Below are 23,529 nucleotides of genomic sequence, written 5' to 3'. Positions count from 1 at the left end.
CCCCACCTCTCACTGTTCCGGCTCCCTGCAGGCACAGACGCTGCTTAGTGGCGCTGGGCGGGTCACTGTGACCGTGGCTGTGATCGTGCTGAGCCGTGTGGTTAGATCCCCAGCGGCTGGGATGGCAGCTGGGTTCTCACTGGCCATGCCTGGGGCGGAGGGCGGCTCAGAGACACCTGAGCTGGGGTTTCCGGCTGCAGCCCTGTGGTTGATGGGACGACGGTCAGAGGCTCTGGCCTGAATTTCCTCTCTCTGCTCTGGCAGATGTTGGCTCTGTCAAGCAAAAGCTCCCAGCCAGCCCTGGACACCCCCCATCCTCCACTCCCTGAGGGGGCTCGGCTGCCCTGACACCAGGGTGAGGGGCAGGGCCACCCAGGGGGGCAAGTGGAGCAATTTGCCCCAGGCCCCAGGCCCTGCAGGGGCCCCACAAGCCGCTCCAGGTTTTCGATGGCACTTCGGCGGCGGGCCCTTCCCTCCGAGAGGGACCCGCTGCTGAATTGCCAACAAAGACCCAGCCCTGCCCCAGGCCCCCTGAATCCTCCGGGCGGCCCTGGTGAGGGGAACGGTGTCAAAAATCTGAGAGGGTCAGAGCCTCAGCAGGTGCAGTTCAGAATCAGTCCCAATGAGGGATCGCAGCCTACGATCGCACTCACAGTGCTCCCGCACTCAGCACTAAAGGGGTTTGTAACCCAGCACCAGCCGGAACCGATCACTTTGGTGACCCAGCTGCATCTGCTGACAACCTGCGCTAGTGGGTGTGTCTATGGAAATACCGTCCGGTGCTGAGATCTTCTCCCCAGCTCATCGCTGGATGTCAGGGGAGAGCTCGTTCAGACATGGGAAATCCCCCAGGCCCTGTAGAATGACCCTGTGTCTCAGCTGCTCACTCACTCCAGCACAGCCTGTAACTCTTGCCGTTGGGGGGCTGGGAGTGGGGGTCGAGGCAGAGGAGATTCAGCCAGAGAACACAAATCACTTAGTGGCAGGTAACCTCTGGCTTCCCAGGGACCGCCAGGCTGGATCAGACCCGACGTCCCCCTCATCCAGTATCCTGTCTCTGCCGGTGGCCAGCGCCAGCTGCTTCGGAGGAAGGGGCCGTCCCTGCAGCTATTGGGTCATCTGCCCCTGAGGAAAATTATCACCTGGCTCACGGGGCACCTCAGGGAGTTAAGAGAGTCCAGCTATTGCCAACGCTCAGCACCCTCTGCATCGCTTTTAGGGGTGTGAACGGGCACCGCATGGACGCACGCTGCCCCCTGCTGCCGGAGAGGGGAACTTTCCAGGTTGATTTCTACCAGCCGGGCTTCCGTTTGCATTAGTGAAGGCAGGTCGAAGTCCCCCCCAGTGCTGAGCCTGGGGAGGCTCGTAGAGCCTGCTGGACTTCGTTCCACAGCCCCATCCAGCCCCCAAGGGTGCTTCTACACTGCAAAAACCCAAACGTGTAGCAAGTTTCCAGCTCACACTACAGGGCTAAAAATAGCTGTGCAGACATTCCCGCTTGGGCTGGAGCTCAGCGTCTGAGAGCTGCCCCGAGCTGGGTTTCAGCACTTGAGCGGGAATGTCTACGTGGCCCAAGGCCCACAAACCTCAGTCTGTAGACCCAGGGACTGAGATTCGCGGCTGCAGGGATTTGCAGGATTTTTTTGCACTGCAAACCTACCCCAAGAAACCTCTATCTTCTGCACAGAGAGATGCAGATAAAGCTGGGAAAATAAGCTGGGAAAAGCTGGCCATCTGAAAAATACCAACATTTATTTTGGGTTGAACTGAAAAATGAAAATCTTTGAAAGTTTTGGTGAATCAAAAAATTGAAAAAAAATAATTTGGGGTCGAATTAAATATTTTGTTGGATTCAAAATGAACTGTGGTGTTTTTTCTTCTGAGCATTTTAAGCATTTGCTCAATAAAACGAAAGGAAGTTTTTGAAGCTATAAGTCACTTTGAACCAAAAGAATTCAAACATTTTGTTGTAAAGAGGTCAAAGAATGAAACATTTTGACTTTTTTGGAGTTAGTTTTGGTTTGTTATTTGTACTGAGATAACTTGGCAAAACCGAGATGAATTTGCCAAATATTCTGGTGTCACTGGATCTGTATTTACCTCAGGGGAAAAATGGTTTGTGTGAAAAATTTCACCCAGCTGTATCTATGGAACCTGTGTTTCAGACGGTTCTATTGTGGCAGAGATGTGGAGTTGAGCTTTTCGCTGCCCTGGGCCCAATTTGTTAAGTGCGTTGGGAGATCTTAAGCTTGATCTCATATTCTCTAGGGAGCCAATGCAGAGACCAGAGGATGGGAATCCCCATTGCTAAGCAAACATGATGTCGGGCTTTGAAATCTCGTTATATTGTCCTGTGGGAGCTGGCTTCATGCTCAGATTGATTGCACTACTATAGTACAGATTGAAGGTAACCAGACCACATATTAATGCAGCCCATAATCAGTATTGTCAACCCCAAGTGTTTAAAAATCATGGATCAGGTCCCCAGATAATGACATTGGCTTCAAAAGTTTGAGGGTTTTTTTAAAATAAATTTCAGAGGGTACTTTTATTTGACGTATGGTTTCTGAGCATTTAGGGCCCACTCTGGTCATGTTTTCAAGCTATCCTATGGAACTAAACAGGCGAGTGTAGAGGGGTTCGGCTGGGGGTTGCCCCTCTCTGGGGTGACTGGGAGCCAGGCCACCTCACTATTTAGGTCCGATGCGTCGGGGAATTAGCCTGGTGGGGGAGAGGGGGCGGGGAACAGTCAAGGGCTCAGACCCTCAGGCAGGGGCTGGGCAAATAGTTCAGGAAGAAAACCCAGGTTCCTAGGCAATAGTATCTGGGGCGAGGGGGAGATGACACCCTTGAGTGGGGTGGTAGGGGGGACGCAATTCCACCCACTCCACTGCTTCCCAGCCCGGGGCCCTAACAGCGGCCTGCTGCTGGGTCAGTGAGTATCCTGGCCACAACACACTGACATCGGCTCTGGGTGTGCCACAGCCAGGCTAGAGTCGGCTGCCCCCGGGCTACTTCCTACCTACCCCTCTAGCAGTACCTGCGTCTGGTCGGTGTCTTCCACGGCATCAAGCACTATGGGCTCCTCAAGGTACTCTGCAAGCAGGTTTGGCAGCTCTTTGGGGTCGCTTCTCCCAGGTAGGCTTACCAGCTTCTCCAGGGTCTGGTCGGCATCTGGCCTTGACTGGCATGGCCAGTCCTTGGGTTGGTCACAGATGCAGGAGTCTGCCCGGTGGGAGCCAGACCACCAGCATCTGGCCTCTCTGGCAGCCTGGCAGCTTCTGAGCCCTTTTGTACTTCCAGTCCTACGCTTTGACCTCTGGGGGGTGGGCGCAGGCTCCAGTGGCTCTGCCCACTTTGGCATCTGGAGGAGCTCATCCCTCTCTGGGGTGGGTGGGAGCCAGGCTGCCTCACTACAGCAAGGAAGTTGCTTTATAAAAGGAATGCTTAGATTCTTATGTAATCACATGACTCCAGGAGCTGGCGCTTTAAGAAAAGCACCAAATATTGTGAGGCTTGTGATAGAATTGTGAGAGTTGGCAACACTGACAATGATTTAATTTAATTCTTACACACACAACTTTAGCTTGCAGCTAGGGCTAGCAGGAAATCTTCCTCTCCTGGGGAAAACTCCCATGAAACTGCAGGGAAAAATAATTTTTGTCAAAATTTTCAAGGGGAAAAAATTGATGTTTTGTGAAAAACTGGAAAAACCCACCATGTTTTGTTTTTAGGTTGGCAACAGAAAACTGATTTTTATCTGATATTGATTTTCCCCCTAAAAAACTGCTGTACACCAAAAGAAAACAAAATCAGATGAAAGCTGAAGCATGTTCAGTTTTTGCCCCAAATTTGCTCTCCAATGAAGAGGGGTGGCAGGGCCGTCCTTAGGCATAGGCAACATAGGCAGCTGCGTAGGGCACCTGAAAATTTGGGGCACCACTGGGTCTTAGTGTCCACCCTCTTGTTTTCCTATCCCTGTTCTGACCCTTCCTGCAGGCTCCCCAGGGGTCTAGCCTGGTGAGTCTTCCTTGGGAGGGAATCTAGTAGTTAAAAGTGAAAAACCTCCAGCCTGCCAGACCTATTAGCACAACATCGAAACTGTTAAAGAGACATTCAAGGGGTAATAAAGCCATTTAAAAGGCATTTGCCGACCCCAAGGTATATACTGACAGGGTTCAGAGTGGTAGTCCTGTCAGTCTGTATCAGCAAAAACAAGGACGAGTCCTTGTGTCACCTCAAAGACTAACAAATTATTTGGGCATAAGCTTTTGTGGACTAGAACCCATTTCATCAGATGTCCACGAAAGCTTATGCCCAAATAAATTTTTATACTGTCAGTTTCTGACTTTACTGACAAAAACAGTTGTGCATTAATGTAATATTTACACAGAACATGTCAGTCTACAGGACCTTAGTTTAAAATTTGCTTTAAAAATATTTCATTAGTGAGCTGGTGAAGATTATAAAATCACATTTCTAAAAAATGCTTGCATAGAATTTTAGATGCACAATCATCTTTAGCCTTAAATGTGTGGATCTTCACACATAGTTTTTTAAATAAATCATTCAAAAGACCTCCCTTATCTAAAATACACATTTTAATTACTATAGTTAAAAAAAAATGTGCTTCCAAGTCTTCCTGTCCTTTCTGTCCATCCCTTCACCACCTCTCCCCCCACTCCCCACTGAAGAGAGCCCTTAAAGGGACAACAGTCCTTCCCTTCCAGATAGCGGGACAAAGAGTTCCCTTTCTTTACTTCTGACTATCCGACAAACTAGTTTTAAAAGAACTCTCCAGCAAAATCAGAACCTTAGTAAGACAAAATCCTTGTTATACCTAAAATCTTTGGAAACATATTTTTTTAAAGTTGGTGAAATTTCATAACCATGTCTCTTGTTATGGAGATCACACAAAGTAAATTACTGTTCCCTTTTTCTAAAAGCAATGAACATTGTTATGAACACACTAAACCTCTCTGATTAATTTAAAAGAATGTCTTTGTTTCAGTGAGTTAAATATGTAGTAATCTGGAATGCTGGTTTACGATTTGAGTACATTTAAAATATAAATTCAGCTTAGAAATACTGATGAAGAAAATGTAAAACAGAGAAGAGCTGCATCATGTATTCCATTATATGTAATGTTGTATTCAGCAGGACAGCTGACTCACCCTTACTATGAAGTTTTTGCAAATAAATCTCTGACAAACTTCAGGGCATATCAAAAAACCTGTGACTGACATTTTTTATTCCCAAATTTTAGTGCTTTTAATTAGGTACTTTCTTCATGTCCATTCTGCATGAGGGAGAGGGCATGGAAGTCTCTGCGGGGAACTGTGACTCTCCGCCACCATGAGGCAGGCCGGGCATCTCATTATCCTTTGCTGTCAAGTCCCTCCTCCCCCTCCCCCACCAGGCTGTGAGCTTGGGCTGCCATCCGGCACAGGGGCACCAATTTAATAATACTGCCTAGGGCCCCATAAATCCTAAGGACGGCCCTGAGGGGTGGGGAAAAGGGGTGAGGCCAAGGCAGCACAGTGGCAGCTGGAGGGCTGTGTCCGGTTTTGGTCATGGATATGTAGAAAGGATGTAGAGAAATTGGAAGGAATCCACAGGCAAGGGACAAAGATGACCCAAGGGATGGAACACAAGCCCTGTGAGCAAAGGCTGATGGAACTGGGTATGTTTAGTTTGGAAAAGATGATAGAAGGGGGCATCTGAGAGCAGACTTCAAGTACTTGAAAGTCTGCCATAAAAAAGATGGAGAAAAGTTGGTCCGTCTTGCCACAGAGGCAGAACAAGAGGCAATGGGTTCAAACAGCAGCACGGCAGGTCTCGTTTAAATCTCAGGAAAAGCTACCTAACTGGAAGAACAGCAGGGCAGTGGAACAGACACCTCGGGAGGTGGTGGAAGCTCCTTCGCTGGAGGTCTTCAAAAGGAGGCTGGAGCCATCTGTCCTGGATGGTTTAGACATAACAAATCCTGCATCTTGGCAGAGGGTTAGAGTGGGTGACCCTTGTGGTCCTGTCTAACCCTATGGTTCTGTGAACCCAGCCCTCTCCTCTGAATGGGTTTGACACCTCCGAGCTGGAGGGACAGGATGTAGCTAGCAGAGAGCTGCACAAGGAGATGGGGAATGCTGTGGATGGGGTGGGAGCGGCAGTGACATGGTGTGGGGCAGAGTGGGGCAAATGCACGTGGGATGGAAGGAGGATGCTGCAGAAAGGCCCTCGTGAGACCACAGACACAAATCAGAGCTCTGTCTGGAGTATTGGCAAGGAGCTGCTGGATTGTCCCTGGGGGAAGGGACCCTGGAGGGACATGGCACTGGGACAGAGGTGCCCATGGGAACAGTTCCTTTTTCCGTTCTAACTGCCTGCCTTGGGGGGCTGGGTTAGCAGCGGCTGTGCTGATCTTCTGTTGTAAGCTGCTGTCCGGGTGCTCAGGGGGCTGGCTCCCCCCATCTCTGCCAGCCACAGTAAGGATTCATCCTTTGCTTACTGGGAATGGGTGGGGTTCATGGCAGTAGCGTAGCTAGTGGGATGCATGAGAAGCAGCTGCTTCCCCACCCCACATTTTAAAAAAAGCGGCACCTCACGTGCTCCGCTCTGAACGGCCTGGCCAGCTTCCCCCAGCCTGCCTCATCATACCCCGCCCCCGCTGATCAGCTGTGTCTCCCAGCAGGAGGGAGACAGCTGATCACCGGGCAGGGAGAGGAGGGGAGGGGAAGGACTCGGAGAGGCCCTTCCGGCTTAGCAGCATACCTGGCCGATCAGCTGCGTCTCCCAGCAGGGGGGAGATAGCTGATCTGCGCAGGGGCGGGGCGGGGCAGGGGCGGCCCTAGGCACCAGCAAAGCAAGCACCTGCTTGAGCGGCATGAGAGCTGTCGTTCCTTGGTTAGCTCCCTGCCTATAGGGCCAACCCTGGAGCATGGAAATAATTACATTTCCCAGCATTCCCTTGGCCACTACCAGCTGGAAAGGAACGGGGGCGACCTCATGTTGCAGCCTGCTGTGAGCAGAGCGCTGCCCTGTGAAGGGCAGGGATACCATATTTTAACATTCAATCTTTTCTATTGCAGGCAAATTCTGCGCCCACGTCCCCATCCTGCTCCGATTGCTGTCACTGACAAAACGGGCCACCAGCTCCAGTGGAAGCATCGTCACTGCTCAGGCAAACCTGCCCCGATAGCCAGGAATCGTTCCTGGCTGTAGCAGCCACCTCCCGCAAGAGGGTTGTTGTGAAGAGCAGGGAACTTTGCTCCTCTGTGATAGACAAGCCCTTAGTTAGCTTGGGCTCCCCTGCTGCCTGGATGTGGAATAGCAAAGTAACAGAGCTGGGCAAAAAATCTGAAGTTGTTTCCATTTTTGCAGAGTATAAAATGGATCCAATTTTCAAGTTTTTATGAAAAGTTTCTTCCTTGTAGTTTCTTGGGGGTTTGAGGGGCAAAGGTCTTCCTTTGTGTTCGCTGGGGTTTTCTGTCTTTTGGGATTTTTTGTTACTCATTTTTTTTTGGTTGGTTAATTTTTTCTCCTTTGTTTTCAGATATTTCGGGGGAGATTTGGAGAGGCTCAAAGGTTTTTTGTTTGTTTTTTTACTTAATTTTTTGAGAGAGGGTTGATTTGTGTTTTGTGGAGGAGTTGCTTGGAGGTTTTTGTTTTGTTTTTCATTCTATTAATTTGAAAGTGTTTTTAAAGGGCTTTTGTGGTTTTATTTAAATTTGCCATATTTTATTTTGGTGCTTTTGTTTTTCTTTTTTCCCATGTATTTTGTTCCCTAGCTTTCCTTTTTTGCATGTCATTTCCAAAAAGAAACAGGGATTTTTAAAAAGGGGGGGAAGGGTATTGAGAAATTATATTAAAAAGGAAAATTAGGAAAAAGTGATAAACAATAAAAAAAATTTCCAAAAATATTTTGATAAAAAGTTTTGCCAAAATTTTCAGTTTAGAAAACAGGCCATTTTTCTATTCAAATACTTTTGTCCTGAAAACATGTAAACCATAGAGCACCAACACCAGTCCTGCTGGTTGCTTCATTAACAGCCTGAGAAGTGAAGTATGTGGAACATGCCCCTGTCAGAGCGAAAGATCTCACACCTGGATGCTCTGAGTCTCTCACCAGAGCTGATGGCTGGATCCAGTGTATGGGACACTTCCCCAGGCCGTGACGGGGGCGTGAGGCCAGTGACTACAGGGGACGCTGGGGGAGTAAAGAACATGCAAGGCCCGATCCTGTGTTCCTCAGGCAGAGATCAAGGCAGGGGGCATGGGGCACACCGGATCTGAGGTAATCTCTTGTCCCAGAGACCGGGACGCAGGGAGTCTGTTCCCAGGCACTTACCCACATGGGCTCAGCACGATCACAGCCAAGGTCAGAGTGACCCACCTGGCACCCAGCGCCACTAAGCAGTGTCTGTGCCTGCAGGGAGCTGGAACAGTGAGAGTCATGGAGGCAGGGTCAGCAGCTGCGGGGGAAGGATCATGGTGGATTATTTCACCTCTAGCATTAGAGGCAGATCCTCAGCTGCTATCAACCGACCATGCTCCACAGATACACATTTTCTAGCCTTAAACGCTCCTTGCCAGATCCCAGTTACTGTCAGCCAGCTGTAGCCCCACTGCAGTCCATGGGGCCAGATCCCAGGTGTGAGAAATACTCTCAATGCATTGACTTCAAAAGAATTTATCCTGATTTACACCACTTGCAGATCTATCTCTTTTAAATTGAAGGGGGGAAATAAATTTCATTATTATAACAGTGAGAGACCCCAGCTGAGACCAGGGCCCAGCAGTGCCAGGTGCTGCACAGACACACAGAGAGAGACAGTCCCTGCCCCAGCTGAGCTCAGGGCCTCATTGTGCCAGGTGCTGCACAGACACACAGCGAGAGACAGTCCCTGCCCCAGCTGAGATCAGGGCCCCATTGTGCTGGGCACTGCACAGACAGACAGTGAGAGACAGTCCCCTGCCCCTGGCCACGCGCAAACTGGCTAGATGAAGGAAGGATCTATACCCCCATTTTACAGATGTGGAGCTGCAGCCTCGAGAAATGAAGAGACTTGGCCCAAGTCACCCGGGGTGTGTGGCTCAGCCAGGGAAGGACCCATAAGTCCCAGCCTGGTGTTCTGACCACTAATCTTCCCTTCCACACACACAGCTGCTCATTGGCCATGAACTCAGGCTAGTTCTGCATTCCCTACAAACGGCACCCCTAGTCTCACACCTCTGCCGGGTCCCTGCATCTTTAGGGGCTGATCCTGGAGCCCTGACTCCTGGGAGTGATCCTGCTAATTTCAATAGAGAGCTGGTGGTAAAAGTGGGATCTAGTGGGTAGAATTGGGGGGATCCAAGGGGGCTGGATTTTATCCCACCTCTGGGGGAGGAGTGGGGTGCAATGGGTTAGAGCAGGGAGAGCTGGGAATCAGGTACTCAGAGGGGAGCAGTGATCAGTAGGCGCAAACCCGCTAGTCTCTCCTATGCCCATAATATCCCAGCTTCATGCAGACCCTCCTTCCCCCTCCCCCCGCCCGCGACCCCTCATTGGAGTGACAGCCCAGCCCTGCCCCTGCTCCTGGGACATGGATCCCATGGCGGGGAGGGAAGACGCAGGAAGGGAGTTACAGTCACTACCTTGGTTCCCAGCTGCAAACAGGCTGCCCTTATGGAGCTGGGGTCCAGCCCCATGTCGCCCTCCTCGTCCTGCATCGTCCCCAGGCAGAGCAGCAGTTGAGCTCCCCCCACAGCGGGGGTGGGGCAGGGCTGCCTTCCTGCTGGAGCAGAAGCGCCCACACCTCTGAGAGGGGCCCAGGTGTGAGATTGCACAGGAAACTGAGTCACTGCCCCGGACACGTGTGGGTGGCAGAGGGCCGGTCAGCCCCACCAGCCTCAGCTCCGTCCCCCTGCTTGGGAGGATGCTGCTCAGCCACAACAGCGCTCACAGCCAGCCACAGACACCCTACCCCCCTTCAGCTGCAGCCGCCCTGATACCGGGGTGAGGGGCACAGTCTGTCTAAGGGCTTATCTGGGGTCCGTCACTAGAGCCTCTGAGCCCATCCGCCCACAGCAATGGCCTGAGCCTCTGCAACCCAGGGAGGGATCGTCGTCCCCTTTACACAGCAGCAGGGACTATTTCATGCTTTGATCCCAGGCAGATTGTCACACGGCAGCCCTCCCGCACCCCGAAATCTGCCCTTTCCGAGTCCTGCACCTTTCAGAAACCACCTTACGGTGGAGCTGAGGTTGCTGGTGCCCCCAAAGCCTGACCGTGCTCACTGCAGCTGCCCCCACAAGGTCCCCCCAGAAGGGTGTTAACATGGCCAGGAAAGCAAGGCCCAGACCTCCAAAGGTAGGAGAGTGTAACCAGGGCTCCCGTGTGGCCCCCGAGCCCAGGACCCCAGCTCCTGAGACCATTAGCACCTCAGTCTGCGGCGAGCCTGAGCCAGTTGCCTTGACAGGTGTGAGCTGCCCTGAGCGGAACTGACCCAGCAACGCTCCTGAGTTTGCCAAGAGCCTGAGACAACTGTGCCAAGAGGGGGCAGCTGCCCCATTGTTCCAGTAGGAGTCTATCCCTCGCTCTGGGAGGGGAGTGGGGTCTAGTGAGTCAGAGCTGGGGGGATGGGTTGTCTCCTTGCTCTACGCAAGGGGTGGGGGTTTAGAGCAGGGGGACTGGGAGTCCAGTGTTGGGAGAATAATTCCTAGCTCTGCCACTGACTCTTTGCGCAGCCCTACCCAGGTCAAGTCTGCAATGGGTGCCTCAGTTTCCCCATCCATGTAATGGGGATGATGAGTCTGACTGAGCGCTGGGAGGTGCTTTGAGGGCCTCACATGACAGATGCTAGGTAATGTATCAAAGATCTCTCATGATGCTTTTATTGATGAAAGGCTCCTTGCCTTTATTAAAGGGCCATGAATGCCCCGCTCAGAGCGGGACGGCGTCTCTCTGGCAAATCCACCTACGTACAGAGCTGCAGGTGTCAGAATGAATCTGATTCCCCCACAGCTTCCCACAGTGGGTCCACTCATCCCAGCCTGACACCATGAACCTGCGGGACGAAGGAGAGGGGCCCTGTCAGCGTGTGTGGGTCCATCACACGCAGTCAGTTCCCTGTTCAACGTTCCAACAGGATCCGCAGCCGTCGTCTCCTCCAGCTCTGCCCTGGGAGCTGCCCCCTCTCCCCACGGTCAGGGCCCTGGCCAGGGTCTCGAACAGCCTCTCCCTGCCCAGACCCCAGGGACCTGCTCCAGCCTCCTCCGCCCTGCCGGGCTAGACCCTGTCCAGCTCCCTCCCCTGCTCCACGTCTCCTCCCCACCGGGCTGGGCCGACACTGCCCCCTCCTGGTCCCCTCCGGTCTCTGGCTGCTCTGTGTCTCCCCCTCCCCCCTGCCCCATTGTCTGGGGGATCCCCAGGGCTCTGGCCTGGCCCCTTTGCTCTTCTCCCTCCACACCCCGACTCTGGGCCACCTCCCCCACCCCCAGGGCTCCAGCCACCATCTCTGTGCTGGGGGATGCGCAAATCTCTCCCTGCCCCATGGCCCTGTCTGCTCCCACCCAGCCCCTCTCTCAGCCGGGCTCCCCAGCCACTCACCTGGGGTCTCAGCATCGTCTGACACCACAGCTCCCCCTGAGCTCCCAACCTTCTCCCCGATCTCCCCCATCCCTGGCCCTGGCCCCCTCTGCCCACAGAGGGGAGGGAAATTGTTTGACTCAAGGAATCACTCACTGGGTCTGATCCAAGCGGGAACCATCCAGCCAGGTCCAGGCCTTCTCCGGGGAGGAGACGGACAGTCCGACCCAGAACTGAATTGGACTGTGGGTCAGGTCCTTTAGGGACTCCTGCAGGGAGTGTGGGACAGGCAGCTGGTGACCAGATGTGCTGTCGGGCTCTTTTCTTGGGAATCCAGGTTGTCAACAACTTCAGGACCAGAATGTCTGTCTGTTTGTTCATCTATCCCTGTACACACCCAGTATCCATCCCCATTAATCTATCTCCATACACACCCATCTATCCAGCCCTATACATCTGTCCCCATACACACCCAGTATCCAGCCCTATACATCTGTCTCCATACACACCCAGTATCCAGCCCTATACATCTGTCTCCATACACACCCAGTATCCAGCCCTATACATCTGTCCCCATACAGACCCAGTATCCAGCCCTATACATCTGTCCCCATACACACCCAGTATCCAGCCCTATACATCTGTCCCCATACACACCCATCCATCCATCCCCCATACACACCCCTCTCTCCATCCATCCATCCCCATCCATCCCCCCTCTCTCTGTAGCCCCCATCCTCACACCCCCAGCCCCTCTCTCTAGCTGAGCTGTGTCGGGCACACCCCAGGAGGGGGAGGTACTGATGGCTTTAAGCCGTCTTTGTGTGCCTCTGATCCTGGGGCTAGTGAGTTAGCCTGGGATTGTTAAAGCTGCACAGGGGGTTTGGACACTCCATTATCAACAATTAATGGGAACAAGGTGTCCAAATCCCCAGGGCAGCTGAGACAATCCCAGCCCTACCATGCAGCCTATGAGCCCCTGGACTCTGCACCCAGGGCCCAGCCCTGCAGGGGCAGCTCCAGCAGGAAGGTATCACCCCTTTACCAGCTCCTCAGGGTCCCGGATTACCAGCAGCTGGGAGCCCCTCGCTATGCAATCAGTGCGGCTCTCGCTCCACGTTTTAAGGCCTCTGGAGACCCAGTAGCACTTGTCCCCGCGCAGCTGCCAGTCCATGGGGCAGAGTTTGCACCCGGAGCCCCCTGCAGACAGACAGGCGTCATTAACGCTCTGAGCCCTCTGGGCCTCATTCCTGGCTACTCCCTTCCTGTGACTGGGGAAGGAACGGGGTTCAAATGGGTTTCAGTCCCCTTTGTGCTCCCTGAAATCTGGGGCTGGGCCAGGTCCTGCCTGGCTCTTGGTTTCAGTTATAACAGCCTTGGGGCTGCTCTGCCTTATCCAGTGCTCCCATATGGGCCCTGGGGAGCAGAGAAGACCCATAGTGCACTGCACTCTAGCCTCACTGCCAATCTGCCCCCCATTTTGGGGATTGGGAACAGGGTGGGGGAGGGCCCTTACCCCAGCTCCACTCCAGCTGGAGAGCCCCCACCCCCCCACTACAGGGGAGAGTCTCACTTTAAGGCCCCTTTAAAGGGCCAGAACAGCCTAGAGGGGTCTTGGAAGAACTGGGGGAAGGGCTGGTGTTAAGCTGGGAACAGGAGGGGAGGCTGGGACCCAGGGTGACGGGGACTGGGAGGGGACATGGGGCCCAGATGCCAGGGAACAGGAGAGAGTGGGACCATAAGACAATCTCACTAACAATACATCACACACACACACACAGAAAAAAATTAGACAGCTTTGTATGACATTGTTATGATCTTCATGGCTGGGTATGACCCTGAACAGCCTCTAGATGGCGCTGCCCCAGGCCCGGTCCCAGCTGAGGCTGGTACATTCGTGGCCTGGCACCGAGCGGGGCTGGTGGCAGATCGGCGCAGCCAGCAGGGGGCGGCGTGTCCCTGCCCTGCAGGATCCCCAGGGGCTGGGACGGCAGCTGGGTTCCCACTGGCCGTGCCCGGGGTGGAGGGCGGCTCAGAGACACACGCGCTGGGGTTACCTGCTGGGCCGGGCTGGGCCGTGGGGCACAGCTGGGATTGGAAACGCTCCAGGCGGGCGCTGCATTCTGCTATGCTGGGGTCTCTGCTCCTGGCTCCGTCGCTCCCAGGGGCCGCCGGGGTCTGTTCCTTCTCGGACACCAAGTGGGAAACTGCAAAACAGCGTCGGTGGGAGTGAGGGCGCCCGATCAATGTTGTGGGAGTTGCTGGTAAAAGCACCAGCACAGAGCCATGCGGGGACACAGGGCCTGCCCCAAAGCCTGTTCAGCCCCATCGCCGCTGACTCCAATGAGCTTCGGAGCAGCCCCAAAGGGATACAGTCTGAAAAAGTGTCGGATTGAAAATCACTAGGAATTAGGTGCCTAAATACCTTGGGTTTCTTTGTAAACCCAGCCCGTGTCTCAACCCATTCTCACTCTCAAATCATCCCCCAAAACTGGCTGCAAGGGGCTGGCCAGACTGAGTCAGACCTGGGATTCATCTAACCCGCTATCCCATCTCCAAGGGTGGACAGACCCAGCTACCTCTGAGCAAGGAGCAAGACAGTCCCTACGGGACAATGAGAACCTGTCTCCCAAGTCAGACCCTTCCTGACCATCAGTTAGAGGTTGATTGATGCCCTGAAGCAGGAGGGCTTATAGCCCCTGCCAAAACACTTGGGTATTTCCTGGCCCTCCGCCTGGTCTCTTTCCTCATAAACGTGTCCTGATCCTTCACTGAGCCCTGCTAAGTTCATGGCCCCGGTGAGATCCTGTGGCAATGAGTTCCACAGGCTCGTTGTGACTAAGCATCGGTTTTCAATGTGCTGCCTCTCAATGACCCTCCCCCGGTGTCACATCCACACTGCAGACTGACGCACCCGGACAGATAAAGCTACAGCCTTTGGTGACTCACCACAAACCACCAGCAACAGCACAGCCACTGCCAGGATGAGATTCCCAGCCCCTAGAGCGACCTGAAGCCAGCCAGGACACTGACGGGAACCTGTAAGGAAACACAAGCAGAGCCAGGTTGAATTAAGGCTCAGCCACTCTAGATTCTGGCCTCAGGCCCCAGCTCCAGGAGTCAGGTGATTGTACCAGGATCTCAGCTTTCATTTAAAAGAGAACGGCAGTTTTCAGCTCTCCTGGAGGGGGAGAAAATATTGAAAATGTGACACCCCCCCCAAGTGTTACTGATACAACAACATTGTCCGAGTTTGCGGAGAGCCTGCACCAATCACTCTGAGAGCAGGGCTCTGCTCCATGAATTGCAAGAACCTCCATTTTGGAAGCTCTGCAAACCCCACCTGAAACCCTGGTTTCTATTACCAGATATGGGCAGGAAATGAGGTCTAGTAGGTTGGAGCGTAGGACTGGGGGCCAGGATGCCTGGGTTCTATCCCTGGCTCTGGAAGGAGGGTGAAGTTTAGTGGCTAGAGCAGGATGTGTCTGAGAGCTAGGACTCCTATATTATAGTCTCAACCCTAGGAGGGCAGTGGGGTCTAGTGGGTCAGATCACCAGGGGGCTGGGAGCCAGGACACCTGGGCTATATTTCCAGCTGGGGGAGGAGAATGGGGTGTAGTGGGTGTGTCCTTGTGAAAGATTTTTTCCCTGATCTGTGCCTCAGTTTCCCCCATTTGACTCATCTTTTTGGCTTCCAGAGGGGAAACCTTCCCATGAGCACGCCCACTCTCACTCTGTCACTTGGGGGATCCCCCACGCTCTTTACCTCTGTCCATGGCGCTACCCCACCCTGTGATATAACCACATGACCAGACTCTGCTGTCCCCTGGCCCATCTCTGGGGTCTCAGCCCCGGCTCTGCCCCTGCTGCCAGGACATGGCGCCCGTAGGTGGGAGAAGGGGGTTGAAATCACTACCTTGGTTCCCGGCTGAGGATGTGCCACCCAAGCCGCCCTGCTTGGGACCCCGGTTCAATGCCGTGTAGCCCTCCTCGTCCTCCATCGTGCCCGAGTGAGAGGATGCAGGGAAGGCGTGGGCAGGGGGTGAGTGGCTGGTCTGAGATCACACAGGAAGCTGAGCCGCTGGGCTGCAGCCTTGTGGTTGATGGGACGACGGTCAGAGGCTCCATCCTGAATTTCCTCTCTCTGCTCTGGCAGATGTTGGCTCTGTCACATGAAAGCTTCCAGTGAGCATCCTCCACTCCCTGTGGGGCTCAGCTGCCCTGACACCAGGGTGAGGGGCGCAGTGTCAAAAATCTGAGCTCTGTGAACAGGGTCAGAGCCTCAGCAGGTGCCGCTCAGAATCAGTCCCACTGATCGACCCAGCCCAGGATGGGGCCCAGCATGTGCGAGAGTGAGTAGATTTCCACAGGGCTTGACCCCAGGCCGGGATCGGGCCCAGCGAGTGCCTGAAAACCCCTTATAGCCAGAGGGAAACAGCTCAGAGCGCTGGGGTGAGACCGATCCCTGCGCTGGGCCTACAGTTCCCAGCTGAACCCCTAGGTGGCAGCCAGCCACCGGGAAGGGGAGAGCACGGGGTGTGCGGCTCCGGTGTGACAATTTGCATTGACGTCTGACACTTGCCCTCGATCCCCTTGGGTCTCAGCCGTATTGTCCCCTCACGTAGGCTCCTAACCCCCCTGGACACCGATGCTCTGTGAGAGGTTTCCCAGGCTGCTCCCAGGAATGGCAGAGCCGGGTATGATCTGAGGGTGAGGGGTCGATCAGGCAGCTGGAAACGGATGCAGATGCACCACCGGGCTGGGGGTCTTGAGGATCTACCTGAACAGTCTACGTGGCCGAGTCATCAGCTCCTCGTGTCCCCCTTACACAGCCCCTGGGAGAGCTCCTGTCAGCCCCCTCGCATTGCAAACCCAGCTGCAGGTTGGGATTTCCTGGGCACACATGGGCCAGCAACTGACAGGCTGGAGCCAAAGGCGGCCGAGGTGGGTGTAGAGGAAACACTATTTACCTCTCTGCATTCTGAAAACTGATCATTTATTCCTACCTTTGTTTCCTATCTTTTACCCAGTTACTGATCCATGAGACAACCTTCCCTCGTATCCCATGGCTGCTTCCTTTGCTTAAGAGCCTTTGGTCAGGGACCTCGTCAAAGGCTTTCTGAAAATCCAAACACACTATATCCACTGGATCCCCCTTGTCCACATGCTCGCAGACCCCCTCCAAGAATTCTAGTAGATTGGTGAGGCGTGATTTCCCTCTACAAAATCCATGTTGACTGTTGGCCAACAAACTGTGTTCCTCTACATGTCTGACCACTTTGTTCTTTTCTGTAGTTTCAACCAGTTTGCCCAGTACTGAAGTCAGGCACTGAGCACTGATGTGCTTTGAGATCCTCACATGACAGGCACCACATGAAGTGTTAAAGATCATTCCTGATGGTTTTATTGATGAAAGGTTCCTTCCCGTTAGTAAAGAGCCCTGGATGCCCCGTTCAGAGCGGGACGGCGTCTCTCCGGCAAATCCAGTGAAGTCCAGAGCTGCAGGCATCAGAATGAATCCATTTCCCCCATACCGCCCCACAGCTGTTCTCAACCGGATCTGACACCAGAAACCTGCGGGATGAAGGAGAAGGCCCCTGTCAGCACGTGTGGGTCCATCACAAGCAGTCGGTTGCAGCTCTTTGCTGTTCCAACAGGATCCGCAGCCGTTGTCTCCTCCAGCTCTGCCCTGGGGGCTGCCCCCTCTCCCCACTGTCAGGGCCCTGGCCAGGGTCTCGAACGGCCTTTCCCTGCCCAGATCCCAGGGACCTGCTCCAGCCTCCTCCTCCCTGCCGGGCTAGACCCTGTCCAGCTCCCTCCCCTGCTCCGCGTCTCCTCCCCACCGGGCTGGGCTGACGCTGCCCCCTCCTGGTCCCCTCCGGTCTCTGGCTGCTCTGTGTCTCCCCCTCCCCCCTGCCCCATTGTCTGGGGGATCCCCAGGGCTCTGGCCTGGCCCCTTTGCTCTTCTCCCTCCACACCCTGACTCTGGGCCACCTCCCCCACCCCCAGGGCTCCAGCCACCATCTCTGTGCTGGGGGATGCGCAAATCTCTCCCTGCCCCATGGCCCTGTCTGCTCCCACCCAGCCCCTCTCTCAGCCAGGCTCCACAGCCGCCCTCCTGGGGTCTCAGCATCGTCTGACACTGAACACGGCTCCCCCTGAACTCCCGACCTTCTCCCTAAACCTCCTCCATCCCTGGCCCTGGCCCCTTCTGCCCACAGATGGGGGGAAAGTGTTTGACTCAAGGAATCACTCACTGGGTCTGATCCAGCCGGGAACCGTCCAGCCAGGTCCAGGCCTTCTCCGGGGAGGAGACGGACAGTCCGACCCAGAACAAATGTGAATGTTTTGTCAGGTCCTTTATGAACTCCTGCAGGGAGTGTGTGACAGGCAGCCGGTGACCAGACGTGCTGTCGGGCTCTTCTCTTGTGAATCCAGGTTGTCAACAACTTCAGGACAAGAATGTCTGTCTGTCTGTTCAACTATCCCTATACACACCCAGTATCCATCCCCATTCATCTACCCCCATACACACCCATCTATCCATGCAACTATTCCCCATAGACACCCTTCTATCCATCCATCCATCCCCATCCGGCCCCCGTCTCTCTGCAGCCCCCATTCTCACACACCCCCAGCCACTCTCTCCAGCTGAGCTTTGCTGGGCACACCCCAGGAGAGGGAAGTGCTGGTGGCTTTAAGCCGCCTTTGTGTGCTCCTGATCCTGGGGCTAGTGATTTACGCTGGGATTGTCAAAGCTGTCTAGGGGGTTTGGACACCCCATTCTCAATAATTAATGGGAACAGGGTGTCCAAATCCCCAGGGAAGCTATGACAAATTCCCAGCCCTACCATATAGCCTGTGAGCCCCTGGACTCTGCACCCAGGGCCCAGTCCTGCAGGGGCAGCTCCAGCGGGAAGGTATCACCCCTTTACCAGCTCCTCAGGGTCCCGGATCACCAGCAGCTGGGAGCCCCTCGCTGTGCAATCAGTGCGGCTCTCGCTCCACGTTTTACGGCCTCTGGAGACCCAATAGCACTTGTCCCCGCGCAGCTGCCAGTCCGTGGGGCAGAGTTTGCACCTGGAGCCCCCTGCAGAGAGACAGGCGTCATTAATGCTCTGAGCCCTCTGGGCCTCATTCCCGGCTACTCCCTTCCTGTGACTGGGGCAGGAATGGGGTTCAAATGGGTTTGTGTCCCCTTTGTGCTCCCTGAAATCTGGGGCTGGGTCAGGCCCTGCCTGGCTCCTGACATCAGTTAGAGCAGCCTTGGGGCTGCTCTGCCTTATCCAGTGCTCCCATCTGGGCCCTGGGGAGCAGAGAAGACCCATAGCGCACTGCACTCTAGCCACACTGCCAATCTGCCCCCCATTTTGGGGGGTTGGGAACAGGCTGGGGGAGGGCCCTTACCCCAGCTCCACTCCAGCCAGAGAGCCCCCACCCCCCCACTACAGGGGAGAGTCTCACTTTAAGGCCCTTTTAAAGGGCCAGAACAGCCTAGAGGGGTCTTGAAGGAACTGGGGGAAGGGCTGGTGTTAAGCTGGGAACAGGAGGGGAGGCTGGGACCCAGGGTGATGGGGACTGGGAGGGGACATGGGGCCCAGATGCCAGGGAACAGGAGGGGGTGGGACCATAAGACAATCTCACTAACAATACATCACACACACACACACACACACACACATACACACACAGAAAAAAATTAGACAGCTTTGTATGACATTGTCCGGTCCCAGCTGAGGCGGGTACATTCGTGGCCTGGCACCGAGCGGGGCTGGTGGCAGATCGGTGCAGCCAGCAGGGGGCGGCGTGTCCCTGCCCTGCAGGATCCCCAGGGGCTGGGACGGCAGCTGGGTTCCCACTGGCCGTGCCCGTGGCGGAGGGCGGCTCAGAGACACACGCGCTGGGGTTACCTGCTGGGCCGGGCTGGGCCGTGGGGCACAGCTGGGATTGGAAACGCTCCAGGCGGGCGCTGCATTCTGCTGTGCTGGGGTGTCTGCTCCTGGCTCCGTCGCTCCCAGGGGATGTCGCTGTATCTCTGCTCCCGGCTCCGTCGCTCCCAGGGGGTGTCGCTGTATCTCTGCTCCCCGCTCCGTCGCTCCCAGGGGGTGTCGCTGTATCTCTGCTCCCAGCTCCGTCGCTCCCAGGGGGTGTCGCTGTATCTCTGCTCCCGGCTCCGTCATTCCCAGGGGGTGTCGCTGTATCTCTGCTCCCGGCTCCGTCGCTCCCAGGGGGTGTCGCTGTATCTCTGCTCCCGGCTCCGTCGTTCCCAGGGGGTGTCGCTGTATCTCTGCTCCCGGCTCCGTCGTTCCCAGGCGGTGTCGCTGTATCTCTGCTCCCGGCTCTGTCGCTCCCAGGGGGTGTCGCTGTATCTCTGCTCCCGGCTCCGTCGCTCCCAGGGGGTGTCTTTGTATCTCTGCTCCCGGCTCCGTCGTTCCCAGGGGGTGTCGCTGTATCTCTGCTCCCGGCTCCGTCGCTCCCAGGGGGTGTCTTTGTATCTCTGCTCCCGGCTCCGTCGTTCCCAGGGGGTGTCGCTGTATCTCTGCTCCCGGCTCCGTCGCTCCCAGGGGGTGTCGCTGTATCTCTGATCCCGGCTCCGTCGCTCCCAGGGGGTGTCGGTCTCTCTCTGCTCCCAGCTCCGTCGCTCCCAGGGGGTGTCGCTGTATCTCTGCTCCCGGCTCCGTCACTCCCAGGGGGTGTCGGTCTCTCTCTGCTCCCAGCTCCTTCGCAATCAGGGGCTGCCGGGGTCTGTCCCTTCTCAGACACCAAGTGGGAAACTGCAAAGCAGCGTCAGTGGGAGGGAGGGCGACCGGTCAATGTCATGGGAGTTGCTGGTAAAAGCACTAGCATCAAGTGCTGCAGAAACACAGGGCCTGCCCCAAAGCCTGTTCAGCCCCATCGCCACTGACTCCAATGGACTTCAGAGCAGCCCCAAAAGTGTCCAGGATTGAAAATCACTAGGAATTGGGTGCCTAAATCCCTTGGGCTTCTTTGCCAACCCAGCCCATGTTTCCACCCATTTGCACCATCAAAACACCCCAAAACTGGCTGCGTGGGGATGGCCAGACTGACTCAGACCTCGGGCACATAGTTCAGTGGTTTGAGTGTGGTGTGACAAAATGGGAATGTTCGTAATGTTTTCTCTGAATACGGTGTTGGTGCCTCAGTGTCCCCTAAGCAGTTCTTAAGTATCCAGGTGGTGGAATAAGGGTGTGTGGTTGCTGCAGAGCAAAGGGCCAGTGCACCTAAATGCCCGACACTCTGTCTCCTAGCAACTGATGGCCTGGGCCCCTTCCCTGCAAGGTGCCAGCTGAAGGTGTTGGAGACAAAGAGGTCAGGTGACCTCCTGGCCCAGGAAAGGAACTCAGCAGAGGGGGCTGGAGGGGGTTTCAGTCTGGAGCTGGCTGGGGACGAGGACTGAGGGCAGACGTGGGAGTCTGGCTCACTGCCCCCCAGAATGGATCCGGCCAAGGAGTCCCTGTCGCTGTACCTACCAGCTCTGTTTTAGACCGTGTTCCTGTCATCGAGTAAATCTCTGTGTTACTGGCTGGCTGAGAGTCACGTCTGACTGCAAAGTGGGGGTGCAGGACCCTGTGGCTTCCCCAGGACCCCGCTGGGGTGGACTCGCTGTGGGAAGCGCACAGAGGGGCAGAGGATGCTGAATGCTCCAAGGAGAGACCCAGGAGGTGAAGCCGTGTGAGCTTCTTGCCCTGAACAAGTCTGCTCCAAGGGAGAGGAGGCTCCCCAAAGTCCTGACTGGCTTGTGGGGAGCAGTTCCAGAGCATCGCTCGGGGACTCCGTGACATATGGGCCTGCTAAACCCAGGGTTGTGAGTTCAATCCTTGAGGGGGCCATTTAGGGATCTGGGGCAAAAATCTGCCTGGGGATCGGTCCTGCTTTGAGCAGGGGATTGGACTAGATACTTCCTGAGGTCCCTTCTAACCCTGATAGTCTATGATTCAATGAACCCTCTACCCTATCTCCAAGGGTGGACAGACCCAGCTACATCTGAGCAAGGACACCCCCTAATGGACAATGAGAACTTGTCCCCCAAGTCAGACCCTTCCTGCCCATCAGTTAGAAGTTGATTGATGCCCTGACGCAGGAGGTTTTATAGCCCCTGCCAAACCACTTGGGTACTTCCTGGCCCTCTGGCAGGTCTCATTCCTCATATATGTGTGCTTATCATTCACGGAGCCCTGCCAAGCTCATGGCCGCAGTGAGTTCCACAGGCTCGTTGTCAATGAGCATCTGTTTTAAATGGGCCTCATCTCAATGTCACTGGCCATCCCTGCCCCGGTGTCACATCCACGCTGCAGACTGACGCACCCAGACAGATAAAGCTACAGCCTTTGGTGACTCACCACAAACCACCAGCAACAGCACAGCCACTGCCAGGATGAGATTCCCAACCCCTAGAGCGACCTGAAGCCAGCCAGGACACTGACGGGAACCTGTAACAAAACACAAGCAGAGCCGGGCTGAATTAAGGCCCAGCCACTCTAGATTCTGGCCTCAGGCCCCAGATCCAGGAGTCAGGTGATTGTACTGGGATTTCAGCTTTCATTTAGAAGAGAAAGACAGTTTTCAGCCCCCTTGGCTGGGGAGAAAAGATTGAAAATGTGACACCCCCCCCAAGTGTTACTGATACAGTAACATTGCCTGAGTTTGTGGAGAGCCTGCACCAATTGCTCTGAGAGCAAGGCTCTGGTCCATGAATCACAAAAACCTCTGTTTTGGAAGTTCTGCAAACCCCACCTGAAATCCTGGTTTCTATTACCAGATATGGGCAGGAAGCAAGGTCTAGTAGGTTGGAGCAGTAGGGCTGGGGGCCAGGACTCCTGGGTTCTAGCCCCAACTCTGGGAAGGGAGTGAGGGTTAATGGGTTAAAATAGCAGGCATTGGACACCAGGATGCCTGGGTTCTATCTTTGGCTCTGGGAGGGGAGTGGGGTTTAGTGGTTAAAGCAGGATGTGTCTGGGAGCTAGGACTCCTATGTTATAGTCTCAACCCTGGGAGGGCAGTGGGGTCTAGTGGGTCAGAGCAGGAGGGGCTGGGAGCTGGGAAACCTGGACTATATTTCCATCCGGGGGAGGGGAATGTGGGTGCAGTGGGTGTGTCCTTGTGAAAGATTTTTTCCTGATCCATGCCTCAGTGTCCCCCATTTGACCCACCTTTTTGGCTTCCAGAGGGGAAACCTCTCCGTGAGCACCCCCACTCTCGCTCTGTCACTTGGGGCATCCCCCATGCTCTTTACCTCTGTCCATGGCGCTACCCCACCCTGTGAGATAACCGCATGGCCAGACTCTGCCGTCCCCTGGCCCGTCTCTGGGGTCCCAGCCCCGGCTCTGCCCCTGCTGCCAGGACATGGAGCCCGTAGGTGGGAGGAGGGGGTTGAAATTGCTACCTTGGTTCCCAGCCAGGGATGGGCCACCCGAGCCGCATTGCTTGGGCTGCATGTTGAATGCCATGTAGCCCTCCCCGTCCTCCATCGTGCCCGAGCGAGAGGCGGTGGCGAAGGCGCAGGCAGAGGGTGAGGGGCTGGGCTGTGAGATCACACAGGAAGCTGAGCTGCTGGGCTGCAACCTTGTGGTTTGTGGGGGAACGGTCAGAGGATCCATCCTGAATTTCCTCTCTCTGCTCTGGCAGATGTTGGCTCTGTCAAGCGAAAGCTCCCAGCCAGCCCCAGATGTCCCCCGTCTTCCATGCCCTGAGGGGGATCAGCTGCCCTGACACCAGGGTGAGGGGCACAGTGTCAAAAATCTGAGCTCTGTGAACAGGGTCAGAGCCTCAGCAGGTGCCGCTCAGAATCAGTCCCACTAATCGACCCCAGACCAAGTTCGGGCCCAGCATGTGCGAGAGCGAGTCGATTTCCACAGGGCTTGACCCCAGGCCGGGATCGGGCCCAGTGAGTGCCTGAAAACCCCTTATAGCCAGAGGGAAACAGCTCAGAGCACTGGGGTGAG

General features: G+C 55.2%; 2 protein-coding genes across 3 annotated transcripts; both read right to left on the bottom strand.

Annotated features, from left to right (window-relative positions):
• Window positions 1–10,921: 10,921 nt before the first annotated feature.
• Window positions 10,922–15,567, bottom strand: LOC127032729 (killer cell lectin-like receptor subfamily B member 1). Its single transcript, XM_050920187.1, has 6 exons — window positions 15,483–15,567; window positions 14,516–14,605; window positions 13,624–13,773; window positions 12,612–12,766; window positions 11,723–11,835; window positions 10,922–11,045 (listed from the first exon to the last, which is right to left on the bottom strand). Exons 1-6 carry the CDS (start codon window positions 15,565–15,567, stop codon window positions 10,922–10,924), a joined length of 717 nt encoding a protein of 238 aa, XP_050776144.1.
• A 1,359-nt stretch (window positions 15,568–16,926) lies between these two features.
• Window positions 16,927–23,078, bottom strand: LOC127032719 (collagen alpha-1(I) chain-like). Of its 2 annotated transcripts, none has more exons than XM_050920160.1 (6): window positions 22,971–23,078; window positions 21,928–22,017; window positions 19,477–20,340; window positions 18,502–18,656; window positions 17,824–17,936; window positions 16,927–17,140 (listed from the first exon to the last, which is right to left on the bottom strand). In XM_050920160.1, the coding sequence occupies exons 1-6, from the start codon at window positions 23,053–23,055 to the stop codon at window positions 17,020–17,022; spliced, it is 1,428 nt and encodes a 475-aa protein (XP_050776117.1). In that variant the 5' UTR covers window positions 23,056–23,078; the 3' UTR covers window positions 16,927–17,019. The 2 variants fall into 2 exon arrangements, with proteins under 2 accessions (XP_050776117.1, XP_050776118.1); XM_050920161.1 differs by having other exon boundaries at window positions 17,040–17,140; window positions 17,824–18,015.
• Between the last annotated feature and the right edge of the window lie 451 nt (window positions 23,079–23,529).

Source organism: Gopherus flavomarginatus, chromosome 12, assembly GCF_025201925.1.
Source record: "Gopherus flavomarginatus isolate rGopFla2 chromosome 12, rGopFla2.mat.asm, whole genome shotgun sequence".
In the NCBI taxonomy this organism is placed as follows: Eukaryota; Metazoa; Chordata; order Testudines; family Testudinidae; genus Gopherus; species Gopherus flavomarginatus.
This window is presented reverse-complemented; position numbering and strand designations above follow the sequence as displayed.